Below are 27,480 nucleotides of genomic sequence, written 5' to 3'. Positions count from 1 at the left end.
GATCTTCCCACACTTGTCTCAGCCGGTCAAAAGATAGACTCGGTGAACTTCTCGGTCTATAATAAAGTTTTTGGACCTGAGAAGTCGGTGAATATGGTCGAACGTTCTGAGCCGACCACCAAACAGAAGCAAGAGAAGCAAGCCAGTAAGCAAGCATCACTTCAGCAGACTTCTCAAGCTAGGAATCCCTCTCAAACAAATCGTAGCCAAAAGGTGCCCCAATCCGTACCCACTTCCTCGCGGGAGCCGACACGTTCTCACGTTACATTAGAAGATATGATTGAGAACCATCAACCTCTCTCAAACAGACACTGTTTTAATTGCGGTAGGTTCGGACATCGTATAGATCAATGCCGACTACCCAAAGGAGTTCTATGTGAGAACTGTGGCTTCAGAGGATACCCGTCGAATAATTGCCCATATTGTGTAAAAAACGCAATAGCAGCGAGCCAAAATCGCCACTCGCTGAACCCCAACTACTAGGCGTAAATTATATTCCCTACTTCGAGCCGGCAGCGGATAATATCTATCCAAAACCTCCGTCTCTATTGACAACAGCAGACACTCATTCCAGTTCGAGACAGCAACACGTACGGACGTGTTTTTTGCTCGCGCATTTTTTTTCGAAGTGTTTTTTCTCGTTCTTTCGCTGTTTACGTTTTCGCTTGTCGCGTTGGCGTTATTTTCTCCCGGACCCGTCATGGGAGACTCGGTGGCCGATTCGGTCGCTGGAAAAGTGCCTAAGCGCACTGCTCTTGGAGGCGCGGGTAACCCCTCCAAGCAGCTTTTGCAGAGCAACGTGTTCTCGCCGTTGCCGCTTGATGACGCCGGCAATCCGCCGAAAAAGAGGAAGAAGCAGCAATCGCAGCTGCCGCAGGTGCAACCGGAGCGGAAGGAGAAGTGCCCGCCCGTGTTTGTGAAGGGCGATCCGCCGGATTTACGCCCAAAAATTCGCTAGCTGATCGCTAAGGGGCTGAAATGTACTTTCGGCTCTGCAGCGAGGGCGTGAAAGTGATGCCGGCGAACAGGGACCATCATCAATCCGTCGGAGTTCCTCGAGGTCCACAAGTATGAGTACTACACTCATGACCACCCCGGCACGAAGCCGCTCAAGGCTTTGCTGCGAGGACTTCACGACATGAAGGAGGAAGAGCTCCAAGCAGAGCTTGAAAGTTGCGGACTGAAGCCAGTAGCCGTCCACAAGATCGCTCGTCACGACAAGGCGAGGAAATATCGCGACCAGCTTTACCTGATCCATCTGGAGCACGGTTCCACTACCTGGAAGGACCTGAAGCTGGTTGGCGTTATAAATTACACCGTCGTTGACTGGGAGCGATATCGGCCAGTGCACCGCGATGTCACGCAATGCACCAACTGCTTCAATTTCGGGCACGGCACCAGGAACTGCCGCATGAAGCCGCGCTGCAACAAGTGTGGCGAACCCCATCCGACTGACGAGTGCGACAAAATGGAGGTGGCCGATCCCAAATGCGCCAACTGTGGCGACAAACATCGGGCCACCACAAAGGGCTGCCCAAAGCGAGCCGAGTTCCTGGAAATCCGGAAGAAGGCTTCCACCAGGACCATTCCGAAGAAGAACCGTGTTCCTGTAATCAACGAGGTGAACTTTCCAGCTATCCCGGCTCCCCGTCGTGTGATTCCAATACTCCCACCGCTACCCGACTAGAAGAGCATAACTAAAACTTAACACAATTTTAACATATTGTGATCTTTATAACTTATGTTGATACAATTTTGTTGTTAGTAGCCATTATCTTTCAAATGTTGTAACAGGATTTTAACATAATAAGATTTAAAAAATGCTTTATACCGAATTGCCCAACAGTAGGCAATTAAAATAGATGTAGCAAAGTCTCCTGCCATAGATATCATAAACGCCGATATATTTTGAAAAAGTTGTCTAATTTGTAATGTTCTTAGTTTCATGTTCTTGAAAAATATTCTTGTTCAGAAAAAAACTAATATTTCTGAATGTTGATCACAATCTGGAGACCTATCACGACCTGTAACTGCACAGTAAACAATATATTTTGTATCTGATTCTGTTATAAATTTCTAACAAAATATGTTATTTTTATGATAAAATTGTAACAAAATTTGATAGTTTTTTGTTTCGAGTAGTGTAATTTTTGATAGAAATTTAGATATTTTAACAACATCCTGCACCATATTTCTAACAAATTTTGTATAACATAATAACATATGATGATATAATTTTGATATGACCTTCTAGTCGGGTACAGCCGCACAAGCGACTGGCAGCGGCAGCTGCATCGGTCCAAGCTCCAGCATCGTCGGCACCATCCACCAGCGAATGGCCCCCGCTTCCTCCTCCTGGGTTCCGTCGGCAGTCGGAGAACGAAGCCGTCCCACCGGAAGAATCTGCCCCGCTGTACACTCCGGAGCAACTGATGCCGATCTTCGCGCAGCTCGCCATTCGACTGCGCGGCTGCAAAACCCGATTCGACCAGGTCTTCACACTTGGCATGTTCATCATTGAAAATGGCTGCTAGGGTGGGCCTGGTCAACTGGAACGCTTGCTCGCTAAAGAGCAAAACAATCGAGCTGAAGGATTTCCTTGAGGAGAAGGAAATAGACGTGGCGTTCATCACCGAAACGCACCTAAAACCGGAGGTGAACATCAACATCCCGGACTTCCGCATCGTGCGACTCGACCGGCCGACCGGGGAGGTGGTGTGGCCATCGCTCTTCGCTACAACATCAACTGTCGTTTGCTTCCAAGCTTCCAGCTCAGTGTCATCGAGGCCATCGGTGTCGAAATCACCACTTCGGTCGGCACAATCGCGCTCATCGCGGCGTACTGTCCAACGCAAGCCAAAGCCGGCGATGGATCATCGGCTGCCCTTCGGAGGGACATCGTCAAGCTGACGCGGAGGCAAGGCCAGTATATCATTGCCGGCGACTTGAATGCCAAACATCAAGCCTGGGCAACAGTCGCGGCAATCGAAACGGCACCATCTGGAGCAACGACATGGAGGAAGGCCACTACACGATCCTGAGCCCGGATTCCCCCACTCGGCTGAGTCGGTCCGGTGCCCACGCAACGCTCGACCTCTACGTAACAAACCTGAGTGACCACGTCTCGCAGCCGGTTGTATACCAGGAGCTCAGTTCGGATCACTATCCGGTGGTGGCGGAACTGGGCTCCTCGGTCAATCGGCACCAGCAGCTACGGCGGAACTACCACCGAGTGAACTGGCAGCGTTTCCAGCAGTGCGTCGATAACACCGTCGACTACGAGGTGCGTCCTTCAGCCCCGGAATGTATCGACCGCCAGCTGTGCGCTGTCGAGGAGGCGATCACGGCGGCACGAGAGCAACACGTACCAACGGCTCGGCAGGTAAGCAACTACTTAAACATCGATACACTCACCAAAGATTTGATTCGATTGCGGAATGTCACTCGCAGGCAGTTTCAGCGTACTGGACTGCCTGAGCTTAAGGCACGCTGTAATCGAATCATGGTCGACTTCTCGAATAAGATCCGCACTCTCCCAGATTATGCTAAGCCGTTCTGGAAAATGACCAAAATTCTAAAATCCAAGCCTCGGCCCATTCCTTTGATCCCACTAGACAATAATGGCTCTAAGGATCGCTTGATAACTCCTGCAGAGAAGGTCGCTGAAATAGGTCGTCACTTCGTCAGCTCACACAATCTTGGGCAGAACATCGTCAGTCCACACGAAGCAGCCGTCAACGAGCATGCTAACAACATCCATTTGATTCCCAACGACTACTCGGAGGAGTTGGAGATCTCAGCTGACGAATTGACGGCCTATATCAAATCGTCGAAGAACATGAAGGCCCCAGGCTTCGACAGCATCCTGAATCTCGAGCTCGAACACATGAGTGCGCCGTTCTTTGAGCACCTCTCGCTGATCTTTAATCAGTGTCTCCGGCTTAGCTACTTCCCATCGTCCTGGAAGTCAGCGAAAGTCATCCCCATCCGGAAGCCTGGGAAGGATCCTTCCTCCCCCAAAAGTTATCGACCCATCAGCCTTCTCTCAGGGTTATCCAAGCTATTCGAAAAGCTATTCATCATCAGTTACTTGAGTCTGCCGAAAATCTCAACATCTTGCTCGAGGAACAGTTTTGGTTTCCGACGCGGTCGGTCAACTGTACACCAACTGACCTGAGTTACCAACGTCCTCAGACGGAACAAGTTTGTCTCGAAAACATCCGCCATGGCGCTTACTCGATATCGAGAAGGCATTTGACAATGTATGGCATGATGGCGCAATTGGGTGTACAAACTACAACGCTACAATCTTCCCAGCTACCTGGTGAAAATCATCAACAATTACCTGTCGGCAAGGACATTCCGGGTCTCAATCAGCGGAGCGAGTTCCAATGCGCACAACATCGTCGCAGGCGTCCCCAGGGCAGTATCCTCAGGCCCTGCTTTTCAATCTGTTCACCTCCGACATGCCAGAACCTCCAGAAGGCGGCATTCTGTCTCTGTTCGCAGATGACACATCCATCGTCTACAACGGTAGAGTGATCAGAGCGCTAGTGGCAAAACTCCAACGAGGCCTGGATGCCCTGACAGAGTACCTCACCAGCTGGAAGATCTGTATCAACGCGGCGAAGACCCAGGTCATCATTTTCCCCCACTCCAAATCCCCTAAACTTGTTCCGCCTGGGGACTGTAAAATCATCCTCAATGGCACAACTGTGGAATGGGCCAATGAGGCCGGCTACCTTGGCTTGACCCTCGACAGCAAGCGTATTTTCAGGCAACAGGTTGACAAAACGGTGACAAAGTGTAACGTCTTGTTGAAACTACTGTACCCTTTGATCAACCGCCGGTCGTCATTGTCCCTGAAAAATAAGCTTGCTGTCTACAAGCAAATCATCCTCCCTGTGATCGAATATGGCATGCCGGTCTGGGAGAGCTGCGCTAAAACCCACCACCTCAAACTTCAACGGGTCCAAAACAAATTCCTGAGGATGATCCTCAACACCCCTCCCAGGACAAGAACATCCGAGGTCCACCGTCTGGCCGGAATAAAAACCTTACATGAACGCTTTGGTGAGTGTAAAGAAAAGTTTAGGGTCCGTTGCTTGCATTCGGATCAGGCTCCAATTAGGGCGCTAGTTCCAATCTAGGTTATCAAATTTTTTGTTGTAAATATTAGTGTACATAGTAGTTAGGTTATCAAATTTTAAAAAAACACACCAGCGCCTCCTAAAGGCCGTCATGATACATTATATTTTAAAAATTAAGTAATAGCATAATAATAATAATAATAATAACAATCAGAGTGTAAAATAATCGAAATTTTTTGTTGAAGTCTATCTTTCTTCACTTGTCAGTTCACTTCCAGACACATTCATAGTCGGCTCTGGACTGTCAATATTCGGTTGAATATTAGTCATTGAAAATTTATGTACATTTCACAAATTGATAAATTATCTGAAAACTGAACACGTTTCAAATGAGTAAAGTAATTTATCACATAAAACTGAATCTGATTTTCGTCCGTGAGGCACTTTTAACGGTAAACATCAACATAAACAATGCTAATTATGTTTTTTTCTACACATAGTAAGCACAATCAGTGACAGTCAAATGAATGAATTGGTGCAGTAGTCATCTGTTTATGTTATTCTATGTTTTGAATATTCATGCGATGTTTGTCAAAATTAGGAACGAAGTTGCTTCATGAAGATGAATATTTTAGGCTCTGATAACAATAATTGAAATTGAAGTTGGAGGGCCAAGCCGGCCGATCACTGTACATGTATAAAATGATTGTAGAACAAAAAATGTTTTAAATAAAGAAGAATTTTACTACTTTTACTACTCTATTGACAATTTCTTACCCCTTTAGAAATGATAATCGTCCGTATACGCAGGTGACAGTTTATGGAGTAAATTTTCGAGCCCTTCTAGATAGTGGGAGCAACCTAACTCTAATCAATGAAGAGGTGTACAACTCCATAAAACCAAAACGTATATACCCCCTTAGTAACCCAATCTGTCTACGCACGGCAAGCGGAGAAACGCTCAGCGTGCGAGGACAGGTATACCTACCCTTCTTATGGAACGGAACGACCAAGATTGTCCCGACTTTAGTAATCCCCAACCTCGCCATCAGTTGCATTGCTGGGATGGACTTCTGGAAAACTTTCCACATCCAACCCACCATCACAGGATGTGCGAAGGTTGAAAACGCCGGAGAAGAAGTCAATCTAGAACCGTTACCATCTTCTTGCATTCTGACTGCCTTAGAGCAACAGACGATCGGAGAAATAAAGAAACTCTTTATTGCTTCTCAGCCCGGACGATTATCTACTACCCCGCTGGCGGAGCACAGTATTGAAATCGCTGAGGAATGGCGGAGAAAACCGCCTGTTAGACAATTCCCCTACGTAATGTCACCCAAAACTCAAGGCCTGGTCTCCACGGAGTTACAAAGGTTGCTAGACGCTGGGATAGTAGAACCAAGTAACTCGGATTGGACACTTAACTGTGTCCCCGTCATTAAACCACATAAGGTGCGGCTCTGTTTAGATGCGCGTAAGATAAACGAACGCACTGTTCGGGATGCTTACCCCTTACCTCACCCTTGCCGAATATTGGGACAATTGCCGAAAGCGAAGTACCTCTCGACAATCGACTTGTCAGAGGCCTTCTTGCAGGTCCCATTGGCTAAATCGTCCCGAAAATACACGGCGTTCAGTGTGCAAGGTAAGGGGCTTTTCCAATACACCAGAATGCCATTTGGCCTTGTCAACAGCCCTGCCACTTTGGCAAGACTTATGGATAAGGTTCTGGGCCATGGTGTATTGGAACCGTATGTCTTCGTTTACCTCGACGACATCGTCGTGGTAACGGAGACATTTGAGCATCACATACAGTTGCTCCGTGAAATCGCACGCAGGCTAAACAGGGCCAACCTCATGATCAATCTCGACAAATCTCAATTCGGAGTACCGGAAATTTCCTTCCTAGGATATCTCTTGAGCTCAGCTGGTCTTCGTAGCAATCCAGACAAAATTCATCCTATTGTCGAATACGAGAGACCAGCAACAATAACGAAGCTCAGGAGATTCCTAGGAATGGCAAATATTATCGGCGATTTATTCCGAATTTTAGTGAGATTGTGGACCCTAATCGGACCTCCTAAAAACCAAAACTAGAATTATTGGCTGGAACGAAGCGGCAGAGAGGCGTTCTGCTTAATAAAAAGAACAGCTCATCGCAGCGCCAATACTGGAAGTCCCGATTTTGCTCAGGAATTCACCATACAAACGGATGCTAGTGATGTGGCTGTCGCTGGGGTGCTCACTCAGCAGCAAGAGGGTGGTGAAAGGGTTATTTCGTATTTTCCCGGAAACTCACCACTCCTCAGAAAATTATCACGCTGTTGAAAAAGAGGCCCTAGCCGCTCTGCTCTCAATCGAGGCTTTCAGAGGGTATGTTGAGGTACCACTTCACGCTGGTGACGGACTCGTCCGCGTTAACTCATATCCTGAAGACGAAATGGAAAGTTGGTTCCCGTTGCAGTCGGTGGAGCTTGGACTTCCAGCAGTTCGACATGACTGTGGTGCACCGGAAGGCAAAGATAATGTCGTTCCGGATGCACTGTCCCGAGCATTGCTGTAGTCCAAGATACACCGACTTCAACGTGGTACACCTCCCTCATGGAGAAGGTTTCTAAGGACCCGGATAAGTTCGTCGACTTTAAGGTCGAAAATGGTAAATTATACAAATTTATTACGGCCAGAAATATACCATTCGATTCTCGATTTGAGTGGAAAGAAGTCCATCAACGGACGAGATTTCTACCATCCTAAAACAGGCCCACGATGATCGTTTTCATCCTGGGTATGACAAAACGCTAGCACGCATCCAGCAGCGCTTATTATTGGCCCAAGATGGCTACGGACATTAGAAGCTACATTCAAGCCTGTTCAACGTGTAAGGAAGTTAAGCCTTCCTTTGTGCAAACGACCCCAGAGATGGGAAAAATGCGTTGCGCATCTCGGCCATGGCAGATAATCTCCATGGACTTTGTAGGCCCACTGCCACGCAGCCGGAAAGGTAACCAGCATGTATTGGTAATATGCGACTTCTTTTCCAAGTGGGTAATAATTCACCCAGTTAAAAAACTGGATAGTTCAGCCATGTGTGTGATTTTGAAAATCAGTGGTTTAATAGGAATTCTGTCCCTGAGACCATAATCACAGACAATGGTAGTCAATTCGTTTCCAAAGAATTCAAGGAACTATTGAAACATTTCAAGATCACACACTGGCTGAACTCCCGTTATCATTCTCAATCAAACCCTGTGGAGCGCGTCAATCGGACGATTAATACAGCCATACGCACATACGTTCAGGACGACCAGCGATTGTGGGACACGAAAATCCCTGAGATTGAGGTAATGCTCAACACCGGCGTCCATGCCTCCACTGGGTTCACGCCATACTTTATAACTCACGGACAGGAACTAGCGGAACAAGGGTCCGACCACCGCCTCTCCCGTCACGATGAGGAGCTCTCTGAGCGAGAAAAAGAAGAAAGGCGCAAGCAACTGTTTACAAAAATCCACGAAATAGTTAAAAAGAACCTGGAAAAATCAAATGAAACCGTTAGAAAACATTACAACTTACGCAATCGCACATTCGCTAAGCCGTATTCCATAGGGCAATTGGTATACCGAAGGAATATGAAGCAATCTTCAGCCGTTGAAAGCTATAACGCCAAATTGGGACGGCAATATTTGCCCTGCAAAATAAAGGCGAAAATCGGATCCTCTTCATACGAGCTGGAGGATTTGAGCGGAAGGAATTTAGGGATATGGCCAGCCGTCCACTTAAAGCCTGGGTGATAATATTCCTACGGATATTTGAAATCAATTGCTTCGCCTTTCATTTGTAAACATCCTATGTCCAAAACAACAGCACGTTTGCGTCAAAAATTCTTCACGTATAGATGCACAGATCATTAATAAACGCATCACAACTTACCTGCCCATTCATTTTTTGCTTCATTCATGCCTTTTGCAAGTATCGTCGTCGTCAAATCGTTGGTTTACCGACCCAGGTTTTACCTATTTCTTCTCTGTTGAAATTCATTCTTTCTTCTCAGTCCATAAGTCTCCCTTGTTTACATCGACAGCGGTTGACAGATCGCATCTGCCAGGGTCGGACAAAGGGGAATGTTATTAAATCAGTAACGCTCACCATGTGGCGAATTTCGATCAGTAAATTGATCGAGGGATCTGAGCGATTTTCGGTCAGACATAATCATATATTTAAAATAGGGTACCCTGAAAACATTATATTTCACAAATTATCGATGGAATGAGTGAAATTGAGTTGTGCTTGGTAAATACCTCTTTTAGTCCAGACAACCGTTTGAGTGTTAAAACTGAGTGAAAATATTGGATGAATGGTGGGGGGAATGAATGTGAGTATGTGAGAGTTTTTTTTTAATCCCAAACATTTGGTGATCTGATTAAGTGAAGAGGTTTCAGAATATTTATTTTCTCTTCTAATTAAAAATAGGTTAATTTAATAGCTGTTAAGTCGAGTACAAGATAGATATAAAAATTCTTTAGATTTGGTACTGAGAGATTGAACAAAACTATTTATTCTGACGAACCAATTTTACGACACGCTGCACTTTTTTTTGGCAACATATTTATCCGATGCAATGCAAGAAATTTTGTCTAAGCAAAAGGGGGTTTATGGTTGAAAGTCGGGTGATTTGGCGAAAAAGAGCTCCCTTTCAAGGAAAAAATCATTTCGCCAAATCTATTAACCGTCAACTAAAAGAGAGTTGCGAAAGCAAATAAACCTTTCATAAACCCCCTTTTGTTTAGGCGACCAGACTCTATGGTTGAAAGTCGGGTGATTTGGCGAAAAAGAGCTCCTTTTTCAAGGAAAAATCATTTCGCCAAATCTATCGACCGTCAACCAAAAGAGAGTGGCCAAAGCAAATATACCTATCATAAACCCCTTTTTGACCCCTAGACCTCGCTGTGAGCTGAAAGCCAGACTCTATTATCAAGGGTTATGTAACGTTGAAGGAAAAGAGCTCCGTTTTATGGAAAAATCATTCCTCAATATTAAACTTAACACTCGGTAAAAAGAGAGCTATCAACACAATCCCATCCTAGAAGGAATCCTTAGCAACCAGACTCTATCAATGGAAGTTATATAATCCGGTGGAAAAGAGCTCCTCTATGGAAAAATCATTTCATTGAATTACATTATCTTACAATGAAAAGAGAGTTGCGGAAAATAAAATGTCTTCAAATATGACTTCCGACTTTCCCTTAGAAAAATGAGAAAAAACACTTGTTTTTTTTTAAAGGAGTGGGGGATGACTGTAACCTCTCATTTCGGTTACATTTATTTTGTAAATATGTTGTACATAGTTTTTTCCCGTTTAATCGGATATTTTTTTATATTATTCTTTTTATTTTATTTTCTATTATTATTACTTTTTTTTTTATTATTTCTATTATTATTAGTACTATTATTTTGGCTATTGCATGAAAATTATGGATCCGTGAACTGGAAAAAAAAAGAATGAAATAAAAAAAAATATATATCGAAACAATCCTTCCCCAACCCCATTGAACACCCCTACATCCCTTTTTACCACACACCGTTACACCATAACGCCACTGTTGACTACGACTGTCAACCAAGAAAATCCTATACCAGGAAAGACGAACCCCTTTAAAAGCCGCTGTCATCGAGACGGACGGTCTCTATTAGTGAGTACGCGAAGCCATTTTAAAGTAAAAGTGTAGCCCTACACTGACAAAAATCCAATCATATCGATTATGTGTGGCACACATAAATTTTGACTATAGCATTTCCCACATAACGGCTATGTGAATTCGCATAGCATATATGTGGAAACACACATAACCGTTATTAACTTATAACCTTTATGTGGATTCTCTTATAGCGGGTGTTTATTAACGCACACATAAAATTTATTTGTAAATTTCTTTAGATTTTTGCCAATAAAAATGTGTGAATTTTTATTAGTGTAGTGTCCCGCGAGGTGTAGCAAGTCGAAGTCCGGCCTAAAGTTCGCCGCCGGAGACTGCTTCGAAGTGCCAAGTAAAGTGACTTGAAGAAAGCCGCCGGAGAAAGCGAGAACCGGCTTCCCGTGTGGAAAGTGTGGAGGCTTAGTGCACTAGTGAACTCAAGACTAAACCTCGACGCCAATAGCCTTCGCGTGCTGCTCTTGAAGACTTCCGAGCGTTCTCCGTTTTTCTCGGGACCGACGAAAAGAGGTGCTGGCCAATCGAAGATCCTGAATCAGCGGACCGCTGGAAAGAACCACGTCTGGGATCCCAATTCGAAGCAACCAAGGTTTGAAGCAGCAGAACGAGATGGTCCGTCGAAGATGCGTCGTAGTACTCGGCTACCCGACCGCCGATCGGGTCACGTCACGACGAACAGGAATCCCACGATGGTGATGAGATTATAAAGGTGTGTAACCCAACCTGTATCCTTTCTCCTTTCTTTCCGAATGAAAATTAAAATGAACTATATAAACTAAATGTAAATTACGCACGTTTTTTTCAATTTTCATGCTGAGCCCTGCTTACTCTACCATCTCACGCGTGTTTGGTCCACTTTGGCCAGAATTTTAAGGGAAGTCCTTCCGCCTCCCAACAAAAACTCATTCTAATTCTTCCTGGAGCCTTATATAGTAAAACGACCCTGATTCGCAGGACAATAGGTGTCCTTAGCAAGTAAATAGTCTTACACATCGCATGAATATTCAAAACATAGAATGACATAGTCAGACGACTACTCCACGAACTCATTCATTCGACTGTCACTGAATGTGTTTACTATGTGCAGAAAAAAACATAATTATCATTGTTTATGTTGATGTTTACCGCTGAAAGTGCTTCGCGGATGAAAATCGGATTCAGTCCTCTGTGATAAATCGCTTTACTCATTTGAAACGTGTTCAGATTTCAGATAATTTATCAATCTGTAAAATGTGCATTAATATTCAAAGACTAATATTCAACTGAATATTGACTGTTCAGAGCCGACTATGAATGTGTCGGAAGTGAACTGACAAATGAAGAAAAATGGACTTCACTAAAAATTTTCGATTATTTTACACTCTGCTCCCACCGCTATGACAGCCTCCAGAAGTATCTGCCAAAAGATTTGAGAACTAGATTAAATTATTAACATGTCTAGCCATTAAATAAAATGATTTGTTCAAGCAAAGGCGTCATAGATGCGGGAACGACATCGCATTAAACGACACGGGACAACCATGCTCCACACGACAGTGCAACAATGCACCGAATCGGGGACCTCCTAAACTGTTCTATTGGCCCTGACGAAAGCGAGAAAACAAAATGATGCTGATGCTTTTTTATTTCACCCAGCAAGGGATATAGGACGTCATTTTTAAAATGCTGATTAAAGCGTTAAAACACATTTTAGCCTAAAATTGTTCATTTTTTTTGGGTTAGAAATTTAATTTAATAGTAATCGTCAACAAACTCAAAACTTGTGTTACCGCTCCGTCGATTTCAAAAATGTCTGTATCAACTGCGGGTACCAACATAAGAAAACAATGGGATTTGCCAAATAAGGAACCAAAATTAAGAATAGTGCCACAACTGGCGTTCCTGTTATGGATTAATTAATTTGAGGATTATAACATTTTTTTTTGTGGTTTTCATAGCTGTTCTAAGGAGCCGGAAGTAAAACCTTTCGCTTGAGCATGAGCATGAGCATGAGCATGATTGACCGCCCACGGTTGCTACTCCGTTATTGCCAGGTCAGCTGTAATTACACAGATAACCAACAGATGAAGTTTGGGACTAACATCATCTTCAATGTGTAAGAACTGGTGACCCAAAAATAAGCAATACAAGCGCCGGCCGTGTCCGAATGCAATTCAATTAAGGAATGGGTAGGAAAATGTTGACATGATACTCGCTTTGATAGAAGCCGACGAGTCATCTGCACTTCCACGAGAAATTACTGAGATGTTGGATATATGGGGTAGGTATTGTGGCAGGGTTCGTTTTGGTAAACGGTATACCGTGTAGTTTGATCAATTCAAAACATAATCGAACGAGCACTAATTATTTTAATTACCAACCGCACTAGGCAGAACAAAATTGTCGATGACCAGCCGATCTCTCTGCTAACCGCACAAAGCAGAACAACATTTTCGATGACCGGCCGATCGTTCTGCTTACTGACGCGAACTGAATCTTCACTTTTCTAATTAATTTACTCACCCGCACAAAGCAGAACAACATTTCGATGATCGGGCGATCGTTCTGCTAACCGCACAAAGCAGAAAAAATTATGTGATGACCGGCCGATCGTTCTGCCTACTAAATAAATCACGACTGTATGTGACCTCTGAATGCTGAACTTGAAAACACGCCCCAGAGACGATCAAGTATCTAGGAGTATCAACCCCCTGTCGGAATTGAGTGAAAAAGTAGATCATGTTTGTTTGTTGCTACATGAAAGTGTAAAAATAGTGATTATAGAGCACAAAGTACATATGTGGAAACTGATTTAAATGTTCGAAAAAGTGTTCAATGATTTTTTGACTAGTGAAAGAAACCTGATTACAACAGAAACATAAATTCAATAAATCCTAAAAAAAAATATGTTTTATCACTTCAAACTTATGAGACTTATCACATATCAACGTTTTTCACACAATACTGGCAAATATACTGGTATAAAAGATTAACCTGTCAAAATCCAGGTCAGAAGTCACAATACATCAAAAGTTATGTGTATTTCAAAATTAATGTTTTTGGACATTTCTTGGAAATTTTGATTTTTAGATTTTCTTGTTTGAAACACATAAAACTAATACATTTGTATGAACACATGCAGAGAGAGGCCTAATAATTCAAAACAATTACTAAAATATAAAAGTTTCTTTTTGGTCAAAATTAAAACTTCGTTTCTGAAAATTTGCAAATATTGAGTCGTGTCTGCATTTCATGAAACTGTCGATATGTTGCTGGAAGCTTGCTAACTAGCAATTGTAGACCTATTTCACTTAAGACCATTGCCAGTTAAACAAACGAGCGATTGAAAGTGAAACAATCACTATAAAAATTCTAAAAACAGCCCCTCTGGTGAGCCATAATAAAACGTCCAGTTTTCATACATTTTTTCTTTTAGAACATGTTTTAACGAATCTAATTTTTTACTAAACAAGTTATATATAGAGTATTTTTTATCATTTTTATAAAATGTTATCAAAACTTTCGCTTTAAAATAGTTACACTTGCATTAACTACAACTAGAACTCGTTCAGGTTTGACAGTTTCAAGATTTGGCCTTATTCACATTCATGGTGAATGATCCGCTGGATGAAACAACCTCAGACATCGAACTTTTTACTCTATAGTAAGAAGTATTGTATTGCCGAGCATTCTCCTCCAACGGAAATTTCACTCACTCTTTATTAAAAGCGGAACCACTTTAAATTTGAGTTGTTCCACTTCCAACAAAAACCAATGAAACCTCAAAATGAGCGTGTAAGCTGTCGACTTTTGTCAAGATCAGTAAGGGCTCGATCATTCAGCAACCCGTCAGTAAATTATCTCTGAGGGCAATCTAGAAAAATGCTGCCTGGAGGTCCTTCAGTGTGAAAGCCCATCACCACTCTCTGGCCAACAATTCGTTGTCTGAACTCCGCCAACAACAAAGTCACCGCGCTAAATGATTGAAATTTTGTTGTCATTTAGTATAAGTCACTGCAACCAGCGTTACAAATCTGCTACCAGTGATATTACTGGCTTCAGGTGGTATCAGTTACACGACGAACCGAAACTCATCAATACAAGAAATCAAGGATGTCATCGATCACCCGGTAGCCTGCCAGTCTCAGACGCCCGACATGGAAGCGCGATGCATGGTGGACCCCTGGTGCTAGGGCCCCTCCACAACTCTGCCCAACTGTTCTTTGTTTGTTTGAACAGTTAGGCAGAGCTGCGGAAAAACCCCTACACCAGAAGTCCACCACACATCACACCTCCAAACCAGGCATCTGAAACCGACAAACCACCAAATGACCGATGACACCCCTGACCTCCTGCACCGATAAGCCCCGATCCATCGCATAACTAATACCACCTGAAGCCGATGGGCTCTGAAGACGCATAAAGCTGACTGTCAGTCTAAATTGATAGCCCAAACCGTACATAGCGCCTTTTCTAATCTATTCCGTTTAGAACATCCGCTAAATTAGTATAGTTAGGAGAGGATCTGTATGTTATATGTAAAGGAAGGAAACAAATTCTTAGCGTTAAATTAGATGGATCTTACTTGAATAAATTGATGATGTTGAAGGCTTGAGGAATTCAATAGGTCATCCACCTATCAGGACATCAGTTTGAGATGATTCAATCAGGCTCAGTTGATTTCTATTTCTTCCTGTTTAAAATCCGGTGGGGAACTTCAAAATGTATTTCCATTCCAACTAAAGGGTGCAAGTTCGGATGAAAACGTACACTTTAAAATTTTTCACTTTGTCACATGTTTGACAGGGAGAAAAACAGTTTCGCGTCCGTATGTTTTGGTCATGGATTACTACGATCCTCTCTAAGGAGCCGGAAGTAAAACCTTTCGCTTGATATATAAAGTCTACCTGCATGCCTTTTACTTATTTAAAAAAAAAAACAGTTGTTCTTATGAATGGCGGCAATTGGTACACCCACCCTATATCTGTATAACGCCACGAGGTTCAAACTTTTGGAGACTGCACAAAAAAGGTTAAATTTTAATTACGGCAACAAATTATAAAATCCATCATAATCGAGACGAACAAAAATAGTTTATTGCTGCCTCGATATTTATATGATGAAAGAAGGAGGGACATTCATAGATATAAAACTAGAAAGGGGGAGAATGTTAGAACATCTTACTTTTTGTATGAAGCTTCACAGAATTCTTTGTTTTTTGAATTTTTTTTTTTTGGATGCCTACACATATCAAATGTGCATTACTAAGTTATGACAGTTCAAAAGACTTTGTGTTTCACACGTAAAAGCTGCCTTTTATAATAGCTAAGTATTTGACTTTTTTAAGTTTTTTTTTTTAAATTTAAGTATTTCTTATTTTTTGTGTCTTGACGAAGTTTGATGAACGTTTTCTTTCGGCTTTAAATATACAATTCTTTGCTTCACCGATAACCACTGCAAAGCATCCAACAAAAAAGTTGAAGAAGTGAATCTGTTACGTTACAGGTTACATCAAACAATCAAACAATAGAGGTAATAATCTATAGAGGAAGATTGTCGCTTAGTCACTGGCGAAACATCTGTTGCTGGCGAGGATAGGACGATAAATCGGGACCGATTCGCGATTTGGGCGTAACTTATTTTGTAAACAAACATTGGAAGATGAATTCAACGTCAACGCAGGAAAAAGCAGTACGTTTTAACAGTTGTGTACCCAACATGTTTGGGAACGAGAACAAAGGGAACGGCAGCGACAATCGTCCTCTATTCAAAATCGTCCTATAATTTCAAAATAGATTTTTTTTAAAAGCTGCATAACAAGATTCAGACATATCTTTTCACTAGAACAATGACTAGAACTGGAAATGGGCTTACAGACCGTTTCCATCTTCTACCCCTATACTTACAACTTGATTAGTTCTAGCAGGTAACTGTTAGAATTCGAAATGAGCCTAAAGCTCGTTTCGGCATTCAATTAAAATATACACCACCCTTTCATTACTAACGCATTGACAACCCGTTAACCAAGACGAACCTCTGCCATAAAACCTAAAACCCCAGATTCCAATAAAATTCCACAGGAACACGTGGCGAGTGCAGAGGTGTTTCTCGGCATGCAGTGGCCGAGTGACTGCATCATCAATTCCTTCCCATCCCCGATGACCGTGAGGACGTGGCCAGCGCCGTTATCGACCATCCAAAATACTAGAGCTCTCGGACTGTGCACATTAGGTTGGAGAGCAAAATCTTCCAGCCATTGGTTCCCTGTGCAATTGCGATTGTTCTGGTCGATCACGGAGTAGCAACTACGAAATGCACGGTCATCATGCTCATGCTCATGCTCATAACAGCAAAACACAATGCCAAACATCCGAGTGAACTTTATTGTTGACATTAAATTGATATTAGTTAGGTTGACATTTTAATGATAATTTTGTGTTTATTATCAATCGATTCCAAAATTTGAAAAAATATCGCCGATGACAACTCGCCTGCTTTCTCTACAAACTGGTACAGAGACTAAGCACCCGCCACTAAGTCAGTCTAAACCTCTGTCATAATTACATAGGCCTATGAAAGCTAATATCAACGCGTTTGAAGCCAGATTAGACGGTCCTTCCATGGATTTGAAACGCTTGCGAACCTAGCGGTGGAAGTCAAGCTTTACTAAAGCAACGCGCTTGAGACAGAGCAGCAACGCATGCTTTGCTGTCTCTTTCTTTTGCTTTAGATATACGGGAGAGCCAGTTGGAATGTAGTGCTATGGAAGAAGAAGCTTGCGATGTACTTACGAGATTGACTTATTGATACGATTGAAACTGTTACAATAGTAAATAATCATCGTATCATCCAGCCTGATAAACGAATGCATGGTACTCAGACCTCAGAACAACAGTGAAGTGGAATACGTTCACGGCAATGTTCAGTGATAAATAAGAAGAATAAGAAGAATAGGGTCAAACAAATATCGATGACGACCATTTTCTTAAATAACAAAATACTGAAAAATAAGATAGTATGAAACAAAATACATATCTTTCTGATCCAAAATTAACTGAAATTATCGAAATTTGATCTTAATTAACAAAGAATGAGATAGTTTTCAACAAAGCACGTGTGATTTGAAATATTGCAGAATCACATCTCTAGAAATATTATATCAAATTTTCGATTTCAAGATATTGTCCTATGAAATATCTCAGCATAGACTATTTGAAGGAAATCTAAAAAGCATTAAAAAATTAGAAAATCTGTGCATATTTTGATATTTTTTCACAAAGAATATTTAAACAATAATTTTCAGTGAGGAATACTAACAAGCGACATTTCAAAATACAAAACTTACTGTTTGATTGTGAAACGTGAATTGATGTTAAAACTATTTGATGAAAACCCAGTGAAAATTTGGCTTTTTGACATACAATAATTTTATAGCATACCTGTCGTATTACGCCTGATCCATATTATTTAGAAAATCTAGTCCCTTCAAGCAATGATGTTCTGATCAAATTTACTATTTCGTCCATGTATCTTTTCTTTGCTGTTGATCATTTAATTCGTGAATCTGCAGTAGATATGCACAGTAATATGAAAATCAAATTGAAAATAAATACTCTGATGTTGAAACGAGAAGATAATATATTACATTATGTATTTATAGAAAGTTTGATTACAAAATGGATAAATTGAAAATGTTATGACTCCTGAATTATTTAAACTTCAAAGTTTCTGATTTAAATGATAGCTGTACGGTACATCGCATGCGTTGTTGAATCATGTTCGTGCACCGACAAAATAAATATAACAGACTAAGCGTCGTTTTGACACAAATAGACCTGACGCAATGTTGAGGTATGAAAACAGTATACATAAGTAATATGTAATTAAAATTACGATAACATTATCTTAAACTCATTGCTATAAGTGGTGATCATTCATTCTCAGTTGGATTTTAATAATTGAATATTGTCACAAAATTATGTGACGATTTTTGAATGATTTATTAACGTCTAATTAATTTGAACAATTAATACACATTCATTACGAATGTTCTGCCTGTTGTGAATCATGTATTATCAGAATAAATATAGTACGAATAATCTACACGGTGGAATGTTAGAAATCGCAATAACATACAACCAGTACGTATAAACGATTGAATAAAAACAAGACCTTCGTACAAATTTTTTTGATTTCAAGTGATCATTAATGATTTTCAATAATCTTCAATTATTGTTCAATCATGTAAAGTGGTTTTAATTTTCAAATGATTTATAAAAAATTGATAATATTTTGTTTTCGTGTTTTCGATATATGGAAATATTTGTGGTTTTCACAATTATTCAGAAATTATAGTGATTAAAACTCTGAAATATTTATAACTATAAATCATAAAATAAAAAATTTTCATCATTACTAATAAATTTCTGTCGTTAATAAATTTTATTTGTTATCATTTGATGTGGAATTGATTATTCATTTTTAAGAGACTCAATTTTGTAGTTATTTCAACTTGTAAAATATTTAGATGCTTTAGCAATCATATTATCATAAATATTAAAATATTATCTTCTCATATCATGGCTATTTATAGATATCGAAAGCGATTTGGTAAAATGTTGATTTTTTACTGAATTGTAGATATCTGTTGAGAAAGAATTCGTTTACAAGCCCGTAAAAATTAAGTATGTGTATGGGAAAACGGAAATGCATTGTTGAATAAAAATTTTGCATACATATTTATGCATATATCAATCATCATCATTTCATAATGGTTGTTTTAAAAGAAATTTATCAAAACAAATTTGCATGAAATTTTCCACTATTGCATCGTAGACAGTAGTTACTTATTGATTGCTTCAATTTATATAATAAAATTAATCAAATTTTTTCATTTTTAACTTGATTATAGAGCAAATACAAATCTATGTACTATAAATCTTTCATTTTCGAAGAAATTCTCAATTAAAATGTTTTGAGATTCAAACACAGTAAAATATATCTATAGTTATTTTGAAAATAACATTTGATTTTTATTTAAAAAATGTTAAATACAAATTATATTTTTCGCAAATATTGTACAAAATTATCATAATTTAATTGTGACATATTTTTTTTGAAAATATTTGTACAAAAAATTAAATTTTTTAATGATTCCATATCTTGCTACTTTTGATATTTTATTCTGTGAACATTAGAAGTTCATCTATAGGAAATTATTCAACAGCTTTTATATTGTTAAACATACTACCAAATAAGTTGACAATCAATTATATATTTTTACATATTTGAAGATAAATTAAATTTGGATTAGATAATTTGATAAAAATTTGTATATTCGATCTTTAATGGTCCTGAAATAAATTGCATTGAATAATCATACACTGTATATTTCTACGCATGCGTTATTTCTTCGGCAGAAAATAAATAAAGATAGCGTTTGAAAAGTGACATTTTGAATGAAAAACATGAGTAAAAGTATCTAATACATCATAAGTCTTTTATGACCATGTTATCCTTTCCTGTTATAACACCTTAATATGTATAATTTTTTTTTATTAGTCGATTCTTTTTACACAACCACCAATCAAACATTCACGTAAATTTAAAGAGAAGTTTTTGAAATGGTTATAATTTGAATAAACAAAAGAAAAATTAAATTTAAAAAAAAAAATATAGTTTTAAAATGGCCAACATTATAATTAAATTTGAAAAGAAATAATATCAACAAAAAATGAGTCTGAGTGGCGATAATTAATATTTTGGATTTTTGTATCTGCAAATATTAAAATTTTATTTAATCATGAGATTATTCTTCTATAAATTTTATAGTTTTTATCGCTATGTACCAATATGAAAAGCATCTTAACGAAATATCGAAAATATTGATTTAGAAATCGGTAATTCGTTTACTGCAAATAGTATGTGTATACATGTTGAAAAAAAAATTGATTCGGATAGACAACCCCCACCGAGGCGAAGGGGTTTGAAAAAACGTTTTGTTCTCGCTCATTTTATGTTGGGTACCATATTTGTGGAAACAAGTTCAAATGCATCATCAGAACCGGTATTCCCCCCGCAATTGGGTCTTTTTAAAAGAAATTTATCATGGGGTATAGCCCCCCGAATCTGTTAATTATCGTACCAGCTTCCGAAAAACGTCTCTTACGGTATGCTACTTATCGAGAGCAGGCTTGTAAAATTTCATCTGCATGTCATTTGACTAATTTGTTCACAACTTCTTCAGAAGTAAAATTCACATCATTATTTTAGATGTACTTATAACGCTTGAGTAGGGCTATTTTTTGTTCAAGGGTACATTGCTCTAAATATAGCCTCAAGGCTGGAGAGTGAAAACTCCAAAATGTCAGTAGTCATTTGAATGACATTTTGCTTCCCACGCCCAGATTACATATTTACAGCAATGTCTTGTTAGACAAAGTTGTAGGCACATTTCAGCGCTATAAGTTTGTATACATCAAGAATCAATAGCTAACTTCTGAAAAAAGTTTTGGGAAAATTATACAAACGAATGTAAATGACACTTTACAACACTGATCGAGAGTGTATACAGAACAGACATGACAAAGATTTTTTCATTTTCGTTTGGATTCAAACACTGTCGGTAATACAATCGACATTTCTAGGATGCTTTTCAATACTTGCTGTGGATGTGCTAGGACCAGACAAGACTAACGGGGATTGTTATTGATTTCTCGCTCAACTTCAAAAGGACCTAAGTAACAGTACCAAAGGTTCTGGTCCACACAGTATGCCGCCATTTTTGTCAAACAGTGCAGTGTTGGTCCCCCAAACGGTGTTGATTCCGATTCATATATCTTGGAACACCCGTTACATGTGATAATGACGTTAGTCGCGAGGTGAAAAGGCGTGTTGCGGCTGCACGTAGGAATTTCTAAGGTTTGCATAGTCAGCTAAAGACTCGCAGCCTACAGACACGGACAAAACTAGCTCTGTACACATCGTTGATTCGTTGATCCGCTAAAAGATGCAGACTATCGAATTCTCAGTGTTTGAGCGGAAAATACTGCCCTCAATACTGACGTGGCGACGTGGTGGAAAATGATGAATGGCGCAGACGCATGAATCACGAGTTCTACCAGGTGTACAAAAATGCAGACACAGGCAGGCTGATAAAATACGGCAGATTACAGTGGGTTGGACATGTAGTGCGTATGTCGAAAGAGAGACCAGCAAAAGTCATGTTTAGCAGAGAACCTGGAAGAGGACGTCACTCGCTGGACTCCCCACTCGCTGGCAGTGTGCAATCGAGAAAGATGCGCGTACGGCCGGCGTGCAGGAAGACTGGCGATTGGCGGCCCACGAACGAGCGACCTGCAACAAGACATTACATTCGAGTTTGCTTTCATATGATCAAAAGTACCTGAGAATATTCTGAAAAGTTTAGGTCATGACAATGATCTAAATCGGAAGAATCTGAGTTAGCACCATAATCTGAAAAAATGGGGCATCAATAAGTGTGTAAAATCTGGAGGATCATTAAATCTGCAAAGATCTAAAAATTTGCTTAATGAGGAAAACGCCTGAATCATCAAAAGATTGTAAAAGACTATTTCACATCTTTATGGTTGTTCACATTCTTTAGGCCAGGGCTGCCCAACGTACGTCCCGCGGGCCGGATACGGCCCTTCGCTCCATTTTTTTGTGACCCGGTAGTGACAGAAAATACTTCATAACCGTCCCACAAGCTATTCTATCTGACTCGAGAAACCTCTTTTTTATAATTTGTTTTTAAGGTGAATACAGGGCCAACTTTAGCCAGCGGTAAGATGCGCAGCCATAAAGCAAGACCCTGTTGAGGGTGGCTGGGTTCGATTCCCGGTACCGGTCTAGGCAATTTTCGGTTTGGAAATTGCCTCGACTTTCCTGGGCAAAAGTATCATCGTGTTAGCCTCATGATATACGAATGCAAAATGGTAACTTGGCTTAGAAACCTCGCGGTTTATAACTGTGGAAGTGCTGAATGAACATTAAGCAGCGAGGCGGTAATGTCTCAGTGGGGGATGTAATGTCAATAAGAAGAAGTAGAATTTAGGTGAGTAACGACCGAGTCCAAAAATGTCTGCCACAATGGCCGTGCTACTTCTCACCTAACGTTTTTGCTCGCTCAAATGTAATAATAGTATATCTGAAAACCATGCTTCATTTATGCTGTAAGTGAGTAATGGTTAAAAACTGCTTCTGGAGTTATGTGCCCCTGAAAGTGCTGTAGTTTTGAAGTTGTATTCCAATGCGATTCACCTTAAATACTGGAGAATATTACTGTTTTTTTTAAATATCTTTATTTATGCGTTTTTTTTTTAAGTTTTACATTAAGTTCAACACAGGTGAATATTACTGGCATAAAACAGTTATTCGAGTATTTTACTTTCATTGTGTTCAAATGTAGCTTATAATTGGAACGTACTTTGACGCATCATGGCAGGAAAACGAACGTACTTTGAACTCCGCAAAACGCTCCGATCGAATAGAGTTCGCTGTCGTACCAAATTGACTATCTACAAAACACTCATTAGACCGGTATTTCTCTACGGACACGAGACCTGGACGATGCTCGTGGAGGACCAACGCGAGTTGGTCTAACGCAAGTTGCGAGTTTTCGAAAGGAAAGTGCTGCGTACCAACTATGGTGGAATCTGTTGATATAAAAGAAGAGAAGGTTTTGCGCCAGTTTGAGAAAGATTTCATGAATAATTCTACTCAAACGGGCTTTTCCCTGCTCCAAATAAAGAAGAAGAATGCAGATGGCGGACGGTACGTGGAGGAGACGAATGAATCACGAGTTGCATCAGCTGTTGGGAGAACCATCCATCGTTCACACCGCGAAAATCGGAAGACTGCAGTGGGCCGGGCACGTAGCCAGAATGAAAATGATTCTCGACAACAATTCAACGGGAACAAGAAGGCGAGATGCATAGCGAGCAAGGTGGATCAATCAAGTGGAGGACGATTTGCGGACCCTCCGCAGATTGCGTGGCTGGCGACGTGCAGCCATGGATCGAGTTGAATGGAGAAGACTTTTGTGCACTGCAGATAAAGAAAAACCAAAGTGCAAGCTGAATGTTCATGATAAGGCGAGTGACTTAGCTTTTCTGGTAGATATTACCGAATACATATCTCAATAACTTGAACATAAAGCTGCAAGGAAGGATCAACTTGTGGAACTTTTATTATCCAACATTAGAGCTTTTGAAACAAAATTAGCACGAGACATTTTGACACAATTAGTTGCTGAAAACTGGTAAATCTTATTGAAAACAGTTCATGTTCATGAAAACAGTTCAATCTGGTAAATGTACTGATAAAAAACAAACCCTTCCAGCAATTTTCAAGCCTATTAGCTAATTTAATTAAAACACAGTGAATGAAATTTCTATTTTCTCAAAACCTTTTAATAATATGAATAATGTACCTGTTCCAAATGGAGATTATCGACCTCCAATACAACGACGAGCTCAAATCAATGATTCAGAAAGAAACATCTCGCATAAGGTAATTTCTCTGTTTGGAAGCACATATCTGTGTAAATAGCACTTTTCAAAAATGAAAGCAGTAAGAAGCTTGGTATCCTGTTTGCGAATTTTAGTCACCGCATACAAAAACAGTTTGCGTCGATTGTTAGGCCACCTAAACGTTCACTGGTTTACTGGGAATGAATCGCCCACTTTGAGCGTGCTTACAGCGGCACACTAGGAATTAACTTTCAGAAATCAGTACGGTGAAAGGCAACTATGGTTCGATTTCTCAAAATTAAACACCTTCTTCGAAAACAATATTTGGTAGGCGTAGTAGCAGACACCTTCCTACATAACCGGTACCAAATATTTTTTCATGAAAAGTTCCTAATTTTGAGCAAACCCGCATTAGGTGTCTTTCGCTATACAAATTTCTGGCGGTTAACTCATGCTGGCTATTTTACGCATATACCATAGCGCCTGGATGTGACAGCGGCGGGTAGAAAATCAGCTCATCCCGAGCAGGAGCGAAGACCTTGATAACACAAATTGGTATGAACTAGCCTTGCATAAGAGGTAAAATACCAAAAAATAATATGTACCAAAAACTTATATGCAGAATACCTGAGAGATAACATGCTTAGGTACTTCAATACCAAACGAATAATAATTGGTTATGCATTTGCTATCAAAATTCAATTTAATAACTGAGTATGTTATGGCTTAAGTATTGTGCATATTAATTTTGGTATTATTCGCTTGGTATTTTACCGCCTTATGCAGGGCTAGTTCGTAACAGAGTATAGTATCAATAACATAATTAGGTATTATTGAGCCAATCTCTCCTGCTCGGGATGATCAACCGCCGTGAAAAATGTTGTACCATGTTTGAAAACTCGTGCATATTAACAATATATGGATCCTCCGTTTCGTAAATAAGAACGCTAACAAATATACTATATTTGATGTTAACTAATGCAATTCAAGTTCCAGTTGGGACGTTGAGCCACATATAAAGAAGAATAAGAATGTTTTAAACATATTTGGAATAAATTGTGTCAACAGTTATTTCCAAAATTATAGAAAACTATCCAATAGTGTTGTTGAATCCTGTGTGACCGTGGGGTTGTAAACTCGTAAAGATGACTTCGCATTTGAGCTAACCAAGGTTTTTTTTACAAATTAAGTGAAGTTTCAGTAATATAAGTTCTCATGAAATACCCATTCGATTTATTTCAATTCGAATAACTTTCATGTTATGCTCTGATGGTGACCTCGCACGTTCGTCTCCTGGCAACTCTGGATGGACGACGGAAAGTGGTCGATTCTGCGCATGGTAAATGTTACTGTCAGTAAATCGTACTCTTCTACATAAACGAACAATTTACATGTGTCGAGTTAGTGGAGTGATAAATACTATGCATTTTTCATTTCGAAAGAAATCAGTCAAATTTCTTCAGATGCTACACTTATAAAACATTACATTGATTATCGTAATGCATATAAATGCGTGTTATATATCCAACATGGTTGTTGCAATGCTAAGCTAAGAATCGAGATACATGTTACTTTGGTAGTGCTAATGTGTGTCAGTACTTCACATCATCATCCAGCATTCTTTAAACAATCAGCATCAGCAGTGATAGGAGCCAACAATTTAATAAAAAAAGCGTGTGATTGATTCGATAACAAGCTAGCACAACCATATTTTAGTGATCGAAAATTCTCGTAAAATAGAAACCCTACAGGAAGAAATGCGTGTGTGATAAAAAAGCTTCGCGCGAGTTTTCCATCTAAAACTGTGATGCTCAAAGGAATTGTTCCTTTGTTTATTTCTCACAGGAAATAATATGAAAAAATACATTTAGTTATGTTTACCATATCAAGTGACTATAAAATTAGGTAGAAATATTTTTAGCCAATCGTTCGCCTAGAAAATAGAAAAAAATGGATGCTGACCCATCTCTACGTTCATCAGGTGAGAAGCTGGATGTGATTTTATTCTGAATATGTCCTAAAATACAAAGATATACAATGTAGAGATGAATGATACATATATGCATACACACGTCATGGCCACACTTTTATCCTTAATCATCAATTAACGAAAGTTTCTCTGGTGACCTAAAATTGGATGACAAGAATTGTGTGTTTTTTTATTATTATGTCTATGCAATTTTCTCGGAACTCATAAATGTTTTTTACTGGCGGTGCGTGTTATAGGCGTTTAACTCACTTATAGATCAGATAATTGTATTGAAATACAATTGTATAAATTTAATGATTTGTGTTCTTATTGAGTGAATATAAACATGTAAATTGAAAAAGTCTCAACAACCATGAAGTTTTTTTTTCATCAGTCAGGAAGTGCATGTAATAAAATTATGATTGTTTCAAATATATTTATTTATTTTTTTACTTTTTTCCGTGGCTATTGATAACGAATTAAAGCTATTTCTTTATTCTATGTGTTCTATGAATATGTCATTGCACTTATCCCGAAACAAAAGAAATATTTGAAAGGTGTATTTTTTTCTGAAAATAAATCTTTCTGCATTCATCAGGTATCACTTTTTTTAGTGTTTATTCAAAGCTAATTAATTGATTGATCGTACGTCTCAAAAAAAATTAAATTATTCTTATAAATGATTGAAATGTACCTAACTACCTACACCGTGAATAAAAAAAATGTAGCATTATATGATTATCTGTTCGTGTACAAAAAGATATCAGTTCGGAATAAAAATTTAAAGGACATATGTATTTATTATTGAATTTTCATTATAACACATGTTTTGGATTTTTAAAATTTATTTTTATGTAGGTCTTGATTTGTTAACATAATTTATTTCAAAAGTATAAGATTGCTAATGTCGTTCCTGTTCGCGTGACTAACATCTAGGTTACTTCAACCTGGCAGCCAAAGTACCGGTACTACAAGTGCCAAAACGATGGTGGGGATGAAGCATAATTTGGCAAAAATAATTTAAATTACTATAGCGGGGTTAGCGTTCTAGTACTTATGCTTCTACTGTTAACATCAACACATGTTCATAAACTGCAATATAGACCGTTCCGATAACCGGGACCATCGTCCCTAACCCCTAATCCCAAGGCGTCAAGCGACCCGTGCCGAGGGGATGCATGGCCAGGGGGGTGAAATAATAAGCTAGGCCTTTAACGGAGCCTGTGGGGTACCTGGGC

The 27,480-nt window shown here is 39.7% G+C and overlaps 3 protein-coding genes across 5 annotated transcripts in view; 1 reads left to right on the top strand and 2 right to left on the bottom strand.

The window, feature by feature from the left end:
* Positions 1 to 27,480, bottom strand: part of LOC134211708 (plexin-B) — a 177,741-nt gene that overhangs the window by 17,495 nt on the left and 132,766 nt on the right. The gene's annotated exons all lie outside the window — the stretch shown is intronic.
* LOC134211710 (mitochondrial glutamate carrier 1-like) overlaps positions 1 to 27,480 on the bottom strand; it is a 153,129-nt gene that overhangs the window by 37,806 nt on the left and 87,843 nt on the right. The gene's annotated exons all lie outside the window — the stretch shown is intronic.
* LOC134211707 (muscle calcium channel subunit alpha-1) overlaps positions 25,700 to 27,480 on the top strand; it is a 67,703-nt gene continuing 65,922 nt past the window's right edge. The window contains exon 1 of the mRNA XM_062688854.1: positions 25,700 to 26,254. Coding sequence (XP_062544838.1) covers positions 26,224 to 26,254 — 31 coding nt within the window. The 5' untranslated portion in view covers positions 25,700 to 26,223. The remainder of the gene's footprint in view (positions 26,255 to 27,480) is intronic.

This window comes from Armigeres subalbatus, chromosome 2 (assembly GCF_024139115.2).
Source record: "Armigeres subalbatus isolate Guangzhou_Male chromosome 2, GZ_Asu_2, whole genome shotgun sequence".
Classification (NCBI taxonomy): Eukaryota; Metazoa; Arthropoda; class Insecta; order Diptera; family Culicidae; genus Armigeres; species Armigeres subalbatus.
The sequence above is the reverse complement of the archived record's forward strand: the minus strand, read 5'-3'. Positions and strand labels throughout refer to the sequence as shown.